General features: G+C 43.2%; 1 protein-coding gene across 1 annotated transcript in view; it reads left to right on the top strand.

Moving 5' to 3' along the window:
- RAPGEF4 (Rap guanine nucleotide exchange factor 4) overlaps positions 1–10,815 on the top strand; it is a 375,780-nt gene that overhangs the window by 281,394 nt on the left and 83,571 nt on the right. Inside the window, exons 9-10 of the mRNA XM_004375502.2 lie at positions 4,276–4,397; positions 6,037–6,220. Coding sequence (XP_004375559.1) covers positions 4,276–4,397; positions 6,037–6,220 — 306 coding nt within the window. The remainder of the gene's footprint in view (positions 1–4,275; positions 4,398–6,036; positions 6,221–10,815) is intronic.

Raw genomic sequence — 10,815 nt, 5'->3', positions numbered from 1 at the left:
GTGCTGTCAAAGTATGGGTAGAGCAATTAGGGTCATATAACAATGTATGTATACATTTTTGTATGGCGGGGAAAGAAGGATTACGGCCAAGAAAACCCTATGGGGCAGTTCTACTCTAACACATGGGGTCGTCATGAGTTGGGGGCCAACTTGACAGCTGCTAACAACAACAGTATGTTAGAACTAGAAAAGGCCTTAGAGGTCATCTTTTCCTTCTTCTCTATTTTACCCATGAAGAAATTGAGAACCAGCAGTTGGGGAAACATGCCCAAAGCCACATAGCTAGTAAGTAGCAGACCTGGTGCTGTATCTCAAGTCTCCTCCCAGTTCCAGACACTTCTCACTAGTTACTTTTCAGTTACATCTGTATCTTTCTCCCCCAGGACCTCCTTATAGAAAGCTGGAATCTAAAGCCAGACTTCAAAAGTGGCACAACACCAGAAGTCTCTGCCAGTTTAAACTGGAGAGGCACTCCCTGGGAGCAGCCCATTCCCCAGAGATGGAGCCATCCTTAGCATGGGAGGGGAGGTAACCAGTGAGTCAGTTTCAGCTGCAGGCTGCCAGCCGCTCCGTGACGCTCTGCCTTCCTGCATTGCCCTTTGGGATTCGTCCGTAGGACTTCAAGACTCCATTTCCTTCCTGAGTCGTCATACCACAAACACCTGCCCTTCTTTCTCACCCCACAAAAAGTTTCAGTATTTCCTAATGTGTGCGTATGATTGTACATTTCCTAACCAATACATACGAGGAGCCCTGTTGGCACAGCAGTTAGGCACTTGGTTCAGGGCTGGATTAAGGCATGTGAGGGCCCTAAGCACTGATAACCCGTGCTGCCCCTCCTCTGTTTACTTGTGCATTCAAACAGGATATGTGAGTTAGATATATATACATGTATATATATATGTGTGTATATGTGTACGCATGTGTCTTAGCTATCCATGATGTAACTTCTTTTTAAATGCAACTGTAATCTTAGCGATTGAACGCAAAAGTGGCATGTGCCATTTTAATGGAATGAGATAAACTGGATTTATAAAATTTTAAGTGAATGCAGGGTACTAAGATTTTTATATACCACATTTTCTACAGAAAGAATATTCCACATATTCTACAACAAAGAAAATGAATCACTGAACTTAGTTGTTTGACTTTCACCAATTTTGCTTTAAATGGCTCATACTTCAATTTTGGTGCTTGTTTTGTAATAAATGCTATAATTATAAATGAACAAATGAAAAGATGTCATAAAAGAAAGTTTAATGATCAGAAAACAAATATTACAACAAATTACCATATTTTATTTTTAGATAGATCTTTCCTCTCTAAAATGTTATAATTAAAAGCATTTCTTTCTATTCTTTGCTTTTATAAATTCTTCAATGATGTCATCACAATTAAGCTGCCAAGCAATATCTACTTCCATACATAGTAAGGATAATGACTGGAATCTTTCTTGAATTATTATTGTGCACTTCCTTTTCCTTGTGTCCTCTGTACTTGGTATCTGCGAGTCTTTGCTCTGGATAACTGGTGCCCCTGTTTTGTTGATTCCCTAAACACATGCTTACCTTGCTTACCCTGGCTCAGCTGCTAACTGAAAGGTTGGCGGTTCAAACCTACCCAGCAGCTCCTTGGGAGAAGAGACCTGGCGATCAGCTTACATAAAAATTACAGCTGAGGAAACCTTATGGGGTAGTTCTATTCTGTCACATGGGGTCGCTGTGAATCAAAATCAACTTGATGGCACCTAACAACAACAACCCCCCACGTGTCTGTCATTTTGTCATACTGTGGGGGCTTGCATGTTGATGTGATGCTGGAAGCTATGCCACCAGTATTCAGATACCAGCAGGGTCACCCATGATGGACAGGTTTCAGCTGAGCTTCCAGACTAAGACAGACTAGGAAGAAAGACCTAGCAGTCTACTTCTGAAAAGAATTAGCCAGTGAAAACCTTATGCATAGCAGCGGAATGTTGTCTGATATAGTGCCGGAAGATGAGCCTCCCGGGTTGGAAGGCACTCAAAAGACAACTAGGGAAGAGCTGCCTCCTCAAAGTAGAGTCGACCTTAATGACGCGGATGGAGTCAAGCCTTCGTGACCGTCATTTGCTGATGTGGCCCGACTCAAAATGAGAAGAAACAGCTGCAGACATCCATTAATAATCAGAACATGGAATGTGCGAAGTATGAATCTAGGAAAATTGGAAATCATCAAAAATGAAATGGAGCACATAAACATCGATATCCTAGGCATTAGTAAGCTGAAATGGACTGGTATTGGCCATTTTGAATTGGACAATCATATGGTCTACTATGCTGGAAGTGACTACTTGAAAAGGAACAGCATTGCATTCATCATCAAAAAGAACATTTCAAGATCTATCCTGAAGTAACAACATTGTCAGTGATAGGATAATATCCATATACCTACAAGGAAGACCATGTAGTATGACTATTATTCAAATTTACACACCAACCACTAAGGCCACAGATGAAGAAATTGAAGATTTTTACCAGGGTCTGCAGTCTGAAATTAATCAGGATGCATTATAATTACTGGTGATTGGAATGTGAAAGTTGGAAACAAAGAAGAAGGATCAGTAGTTGGAAAATATGGCCTTGGTGATAGAAATGATGCCGGAGATCTCACGATAGAATTTTGCAAGACCAATGACTTCTTCATTGCAAATACCGTTTTTCACCAACATAAACGGCGATTATACATATGGACCTCGCCAGATGGAATATACAGGAATCAAATCCACTACATCTGTGGTAGGAGACAATGGAAAAGCTCAATATCATCAGTCAGAACAAGGCCAGTGGCTGACTGCGGAACAGCCTATCAATTGTTTATATGCAAGTTCATGTTGGAACTGAAGAAAATTAGAACAAGTCCACGAGAGCCAAAGTACCACCTTGAGTATATCCAACCTAAATTTAGAAACCATCTCAAGAATAGATTTGACGCGTTAAACACTAATGACTGAAGACCAGGCGAGTTGTGGAATGACATCAAGGATATAATACATGAAGAAAGCAAGAAGTCATTAAAAAGACAGGAAAGAAAGAAAAGACCAAAATGGATGTCAGAAGAGACTCTGAAACTTGCTCTTGAACATCCAGTAGCTACGTCCAGTAGCTACAGCAAAAGGAAGAACTGATGAAGTAAAAGAACTGAACAGATGATTTCAAAGGGCAGCTGGAGAAGACAAAGTAAAGTATTATAATGACATGTGCAAAGAGCTGGAGATAGAAAACCAACACCATCCCTACCAATTTACCACAAAGGGCATCTGAGAGATTAATGTGTGAATATACAGAAAGCCAGAAAGCATTTTGAACTCTTGAAATGATGACATGCTCTGTAGAAGTGGTGTGCTCATTACACAGAACTTTTTTCAAAGTGATTTGCATCGCTAATTGCTTGTTTCTCCCAACACCCCTCTGAGGAAGATCAATAATATTACTTGAAAATATAAAGTGCTATATAATTTTGTACTTACACAGCACCTTTCATAGAGCACCTCCGAGTGCCTCACAAACATTAACTCATTCCTCACAAGGCCCAGGTGGAGGAAGTCAGTAGTTTACTTGTCTTCATTTTGCACGGAGATTTTCTGAGACCTGCCCAAGATGAGAGAGTTTCTGGAGCTGCAATTAGCTTGCTAGATAATGCTCCCCTTCTAGCGGCCCTTTGATCTCCCCTGGTGTTGTCACTTGTAATGCTGTCTTTTATTTCTCCAGCCTTGCTTAAGAGGTTCCCTCATGAGCCAAATGGTTTTCTTGGTTTTTATAAGAGTTTGATGGGCAGTGTTGGTTCAGTGGTAGAATTCTTGCCTTCCAATTCCTGGCCAATGCACCTCATGGGCAGCCACCACCCGTCTGTCAGTGGAGGCTTGTGTGTTACTATGATGCTGAACAGTTTTCAACAGGGCTTCCAGACGAAGACGTACTAGGAAAAAAGGCCTGGCGATCTACTTCCAAAAAATCAGCCACTGAAAACCCTGTGGATCACAATGTTCTGATCGGTGTGTAACCGATCATGGAGTTGGCACAGGCACTGGGCCCCCTTTTGTTCCACTGCACATGTGGTTGCTATGAGTTGGGGGCCAACTCTATGGTATTAACAACAACGTAAGAGTTTCAAAGCCCGAGGCTACTCTGTGTGGTGCTTTGTTTGCAGTGAGACTAAGCTCTTTGGGAGGTTCTCCTATTAACAGCCATCTGCAAGACTGTGATTTCCTATCTTCTCTGTCGTCCCTCTCCTTAGACAATGCTGTGTGGGAACTGAGTTGGTTGACTGGATGATGCAGCAGACTCAGTGTGTTCACTCCCGGACCCAAGCTGTTGGCATGTGGCAAGTCCTGTTAGAAGACAGTGTTCTCAACCACGGTAAGATGAGCCACAGTCCCTGGAAAACCTTCAAGAAACGCTAAGTGTGTTTCCCTGGGTAAGTTGTTGCTCAACTCCCAAATGAGCAAGAAAGAATTATGATCCCTTTAGGGACCCTCGGAGCTAGCATCTTCATTTTGCAATACAAATGCAGTGAGTGGATGCTATTGATTGCTGCGTTCCACCGTTGTACCTTCCTAACTCGGGAGAATGTATGAAAGGAAAATGAAATTGCAACCCGAGTGCACCAGTTCCAATTATATTTATTAGTTTGCATTCACAGTTCATTGATAGTGTGATTAGACTCTGATCATTGTAGCAATCCTGAAGCAGGGCAGAATGAAGAGCAAATGAAATGTGTGGCTGGGCTGATGGCATGAAAGTCAGTAATGAATTCAGAACCTGCCTTTTAACAGTGGCCTCATCTGGGAGAGCCAATTTGTATACTCACAGGATGACCACATTTAAAATCAGGAATGCACTCTGCAGTTGCAGCCCATGATAGCTGCAGGGCCTATAATTGAGAAGAGTAGCTATTCAGGACTGGCTGTAACTGTGGCCGAACTGCTCATGCTGTTTGTTTAAAGACCTCTTTTCCAAACTGATAAGATATTAAAATCATTCATTTAATATACCAACACCTGGGAATCTAAAGCTGGTTTTGTTTTGGCCAGTGTTTCTGATACTTTAATGTGCATACAAATCATCCGGGGCTCTTGTTAAAATGCAGAACTCTGATTTCAGCCAGTCTGGGCTGGGTCCTAAGATTCTGCATTTCCAACAAGCTTCCAGATGATGCTGATGCTGCTGTTCCAGAAACCACAGTTCGACAAAACAGCCAGGGTCTACCACTTTATCTTTCGATGCTCCATCCTGAAAAGGGGCTAAAGGCTTTAAGACGTATAGATGAGGGATTCTGAACTGGGTCCACTGTCTTTGTCCTACCAAGCTCTAAATCTTGCTAGGACAAGAGAGAAAACTTTTCTTTCTCTCTCTGTCTCTCTCTCTCTTTCTTTCTTTCTTGCTTGCTTTTTTATCAGAACTGGAAGAAAGTTTCCTTAAGATTCTTCTAGGGGTATATGACCTAGAAGCTTGGTCTAGCCAGCTTTGTTAAAACAATTTTATTCTAACTTTTCTAAAAAAAAGTCCAGGTGGAAATGTTTTTAAGCAGTACCTATAGAAAGAAAAACATGAATTCTGGTCTTGCCAAAGCCAATGCTTATTTTGAAAGTCTGTACTTCCAAAAACCATTATGGAGCATGATATGGTATTTGGTTTTTTCCTGTTGTGGCCATATGTCCCACATGCTAGAAAATGCCCCCAAGGCGATTCTTGCTAGTCAGAGTGCTCCTCTTGGGAAAGTTGGCAGGTCCCCATGAGGGAGGCCTACAGAGGCCCAGGAGCAGGGTGTGTCAGAGGGCCGGGTGTGCATAACGGCACTAGGAGGGCATGGCTTCCAGCTGCACAGCCAGGGCAGGCGGAGTGGCAAGGGAGATGAGCCTCGTGCCTCGCTGCTGTTTGGCTCTCTTGCCTGACACTGTCTGTTTGCTCTGGTAAACGGGATCCCTTGTGCTGGAAGCAGCCTGTGTCTGTAAGACAGAGGCGCAAGGGCCCACACTGGCCTCCATGTTTCCCTTAGTGGACCAGGAGCACCACTTCCAAGACAAATATTTATTTTATCGATTCCTGGATGATGAGCACGAGGATGCCCCTTTGCCTACTGAGGAGGAGAAGAAGGAGTGTGATGAGGAACTCCAGGACACCATGCTGCTGCTGTCGCAGATGGGCCCTGATGCCCACATGAGGATGATCCTCCGCAAACCGTGAGTAAGAGCCAGTCACTCACCCCGGCAGGTTGTCAGACTGGCAGGTGCACAGGTACACCTGGGCAGAGGGAAGCAAGGTTGGTTTCAAAAGGGCTGGCCTTCCCCCAGGGTCAAAGGAGAAACACTGAAGTGATTGACACAGTGGTGTTTGCCTCTTTTTTATTCTATTTTTGAGCCAGATAACTCCAATTTTCTTTTGCATGAGTTAAAACTATCAAGATTTTCATGGGTTGGCTCAGGATGTCAAAACTGAGTCGCCATATTAAATGACCTTTGGTCAGTGGCAAACAGAAATTGGTCTGTTTTTATGCCAAATTGTGGCATCCCCTTTCTTCCTAATGCAATAGGACAGAGTTCATCAGAACTGTAGTCCTCATGCCTATGCTTTTGTTCATTTGTTTATTCATTCATTTGCTTGTTCATTCATTCATTCAGCACATCCTTTTCACCCTATTCTGAGGCTTCTGCTCTTCAGCTTAAAGGCACATTCTTGCAGCAACACCAGTACAGTTCTCCAATAAATTTTTCAAGGCCTCCATTCAGCCACTGAGGCAGTCTCTCCTTCCATACCAGGCTGAAACCCACCTTACCTTCAGCAGCTGCCCACCAGCTGAAGTTGACGGCTCTGACATGTTTAATCAGATGAATTCAAAAAGAATGTGCAGGCATTCCTTGGGTTATGAACAAGATCTGTTCCTAACTGTGTCTGAAGTCAAACTTGTAGGTTCATCGCAACAGGTGCATATGGTTCTTATTTCGCCTTCCATGTACTTTAGTCCAAGAAGAAGCTCCAAGCGTTTTCAATGATTTAAAAGCTGCATGTGCAGCAAGTGAAAGTGATTGTGATGAAGAATTTGTTGCAAGTAGGGGTTAGTTCGATGGTTTGAAAGTGAGGGCAAATTTACATAGCATTAAAGGGCAAGTATGAGTTGTGAGTTGACCGTAAGTTGGATGTTCGTAACCTGGGGACTGCCTGTATTCAGCGCTTGTTATATGCAGGGCACTGTACTAATTTCTATTTGCTGTGGTGCCTACAAAGAAGCATAAGACACGGTCCCAACCCCAACAAGGGATGTCTTGGCCCGAGGGTCTGAAACCACACAGGCTTATGTTTTTCGACTGGAAATGAAGTCACCCTCCGCCCAGCAACCAGTGCCCGCCAGCTTCAGCCAGGGGTTGTGAGTCACTGACTTGGCTGCCCTTCGTTGATCAGTGGGTCTCAACAAAAGTGTTAAACTTTACATTTCTTGTGTGTCCACTGGTCAATTTCTGAGAGTCATGTATTCCTCAGATCAACTACCCCAATGTCTGCCCCTCGACCCAATGCACAATAGCCTCTCTGAGTGTACCTTTATTTCCTTTCCCCAGGATTCTTTCCCTTTCACTTGCCCTCACTCAGTGCCGCATAAAGGCTTTTCAGCATATTTCATTTTTGTCACACCGTGTTCCCTTTGTCCACACTTTCGCTTAGCTGTTAATGTCCCACGCCATGTGTTTCCCAGGCCTTTCCTCCTCCCAGTTGGTACTGTCATCCTTAACTCTAGAACCATGGTTTTTAGCTCTTTTGGCTTCAGAATCCTTTCTTCAAACAAAAATTTACAGGAAAATCCAAAATATCAAACAGAAAAGCTGGGACGTCTATGACTGAGGCAGGAGTGGGGTCCAAGAAACCTGCCTAGTTAATTTATCCTCCTTCTGTCCTGAAAAGGGAGCCCTGGTGGTGCAGTGGTTAAGAGCTACGGCTGCTAACCAAAAGATCGGCAGTTCAAAATCCACTAGCCGCCCCTTGGAAACCCTATGGGGCAGTTCTACTCTGTCCTCTAGGGTTGCTGTGAGTCGGAATCAACTCGATGGCCATGGGCTTTTTTGGTCCTGAAAAGGAGCCCTGATGGTGCAGTGATTAAGTGCTCAGCTGCTAACCAAAAGGTTAGCGGTTGGAACCCACCAGCCACTCCTCAGGAGAAAGATGTGGCAGTCTGCTTCCGTAAAGATTTACAGCCTTGGAAAACGTATGGGGCAACTCTACTCTGTACTATAGGATCGCTATGAGTTGAAATCAACTCAACAGCAAAAAATTTTATATTTATTTTTTGATTTTTTGTCCTGAAGGATCATAGGTGCAGGGCTGAAGGGACACAGAAGAATTGCAGGGCTTGGGGAACTCAGTTTAAACAACAGAACTCTAGACCACACTTTCTTTCCTGTACCTCTACTTCCCCTTTCTTGTTTCCATACCGCTGTGTCCCATTGTCCATCCTTTGTAAGTCATCATCATTCCCTGGGTCCACCCCATTCTTGCTGACCTCCTTGATGCCATCTTTGTTCAAGCCAACATTGTGCAGTGGTCCTCAGTCAAGAGAAGGACAATCCCCTCAGGGGCATTTGGAAGTTTATGGGATGTTTTGGTTGTCACAGTGCAGGAGGGGGCACACTGCTGACATTCACTGGGTAGTGGCTAGAACCAAAGGCTGCTAAACATCCTGCAGTGCCTAAAAACCCCACAAAATAAAGAGCTATCCTGAAAACAATGCCCCTGTTGAGAAACACTGTGTAAACTGTGAGTTCCTTAAGGGCAAGAACAATATCTCACTTTACTTCACTCATTCATTTATTCCCTAACCATGTTTATTGAGCACCTGCTTTATTCAAGATACTATGTTAGGAGCTAAGGCTGCAGCATTGAACAAGATGAGTGTTCCTTCTTCCTGGAGCTTCCTGTCTCACGAAGGAGACAGACCTTCAAGAATTAGTTATGCAAGTAACCGTCTACTCACAGCTTTGATACATGCTACAAAGTAAAATGTAGCATGCGTTAACAGAATATAATGTGAGAATGGGGACCTGACTTGGTGTGGAAGTTAGCAAAGGCCATAGCCTTAGCTCTGAGCCTTACACGGAGCGTTGCTGTTGTTGGTTGCCATAGAGTCGGTTCCAATTCATGGTGACCCCATGTGTGTCAGAGTAGAACTGTGATCCATATGCTTTTCAATGGCTGATATATATATATATTCTTTATTGTGCTTTAGGAGAAAGTTTACAGAGCAAATTAGTTTCTCAGTAAACAATTAACGCACATATTTTGTGACATCGGTTACCAACTTTGTGACATGTCAACAGTCTCCCCTTCTCAACCTTGGGTTCGCCATTTCCATTCGTCCCTGTCCCTTTCTGCCTTCTTGTACTTGCCCCTGGGCTGGTGCGCCCATTTAGTCTAGAATACATGGTTGAGCTATGTGTGTTACCATTTGTTTTATAGGCCTGTCTAATCTTTGGCTGAACAGTGAACCTCAGGAGTGAGTTCAGTATAGAATTAAAAGGGTGTCCAGGGGACATACTCTCGGGGTTTCTCCAGTCTCTGTCAGACCAGCAAGTCTGCTGTTTTTTTGTTTTGTTTTGTTTTGTGAGTTTGAATTTTGTTCTACATTTTTCTCCACCTCTGTCCAGGACCCTCTATTGTAATCCCTGTCAGAGGTGGTAGTCGGGCACCATCTAGTTGTGCTGGACTCAGTCTGGTAGAGGCTGTGGTAGTTGTGGCCCATCAGTCCTTTGGACTAATCTTCCCCTTGTGTCTTTGGTTTTTTTCATTCTCCCTTGCTCCAGATGATGTGGGACCAGTGGAGTATCTTAGATGGCCGCTTACAAGCTTTTAAGACCCCAGACGATACTCACCAAAGTAGGATGTAGAACATTTTCTTTATAAACTATGTTATATCAGTGGCTGATATTTTGGAAGTAGATTGCCAGACCTTACCTCCAAGGCACCTCTGGGTGTGTAGGGCCACAATAAACTTTGCTGAGTAAGTGAGTAAATGAATATACAGTCCCAGATCATGTTCATTACCTCAGTTCTTAGTTGCTTCAAGAGAGGCAGAAATGCTGTTCGATTCACAAATATTTTTGAGCATCTACCAAAAGAGTTTTTAAAAAAGTAATAAAATTATTTCTGCCTTTGGGGAATTTATAGTCCAATGGGAGAGGCATTCCCAATTTAGATTCAGATGCAGCAAACATTTATTGAGTGCCTGCTGTGTGCAAGGCACCATGCTAGGAAGTTCCTGTTAATTGATAACAGCCTTCTCTGGAGACTTGAGAGCTGGGTTTCATGAGTTACCCTTAGAAATGAGAGTCTGTGCTTCCTTTTTTCCATATAGCTTTGAACTGCAAGGTCCTTGGAAGCCCAAAAATTATTTAGAGAAATTACATGCTAAAACTTGGACTCTTTCAGCCTGTCCCCACCATTAAAATACAAGTTGCATGAGTATTCCAAGATACATTATTTTGGGTGCCCTTGGGATTTTCCTATCTTCCCAAGTTTTATCAAACGTGGTAGACATTGGAATTGAGCTGGCAGTTCTACTTTTGACTCGGTACTTTTAGATTTTCTTTCTGTTGGAATGATAGCACCAAGAGATAGAAAAGTAAAAAGCAAGAAATCTAATTTTAGACTTTCAGACTCTACGCACGAATACACCTTTTTTTTTTTTTTTTATCCCCTAATAATCTTTAGGAGCTCTGGTGGCTCAGCTGCTAACCAAAGGGTCGACAGTTCAAATCTACCAGGCACTCCTTGGAAACCCTACAGGGCAGTTCTA

This window comes from Trichechus manatus, unplaced genomic scaffold, assembly GCF_000243295.1.
Source record: "Trichechus manatus latirostris isolate Lorelei unplaced genomic scaffold, TriManLat1.0 scaffold00037, whole genome shotgun sequence".
NCBI lineage: Eukaryota > Metazoa > Chordata > Mammalia > Sirenia > Trichechidae > Trichechus > Trichechus manatus.
The sequence above is the reverse complement of the archived record's forward strand: the minus strand, read 5'-3'. Positions and strand labels throughout refer to the sequence as shown.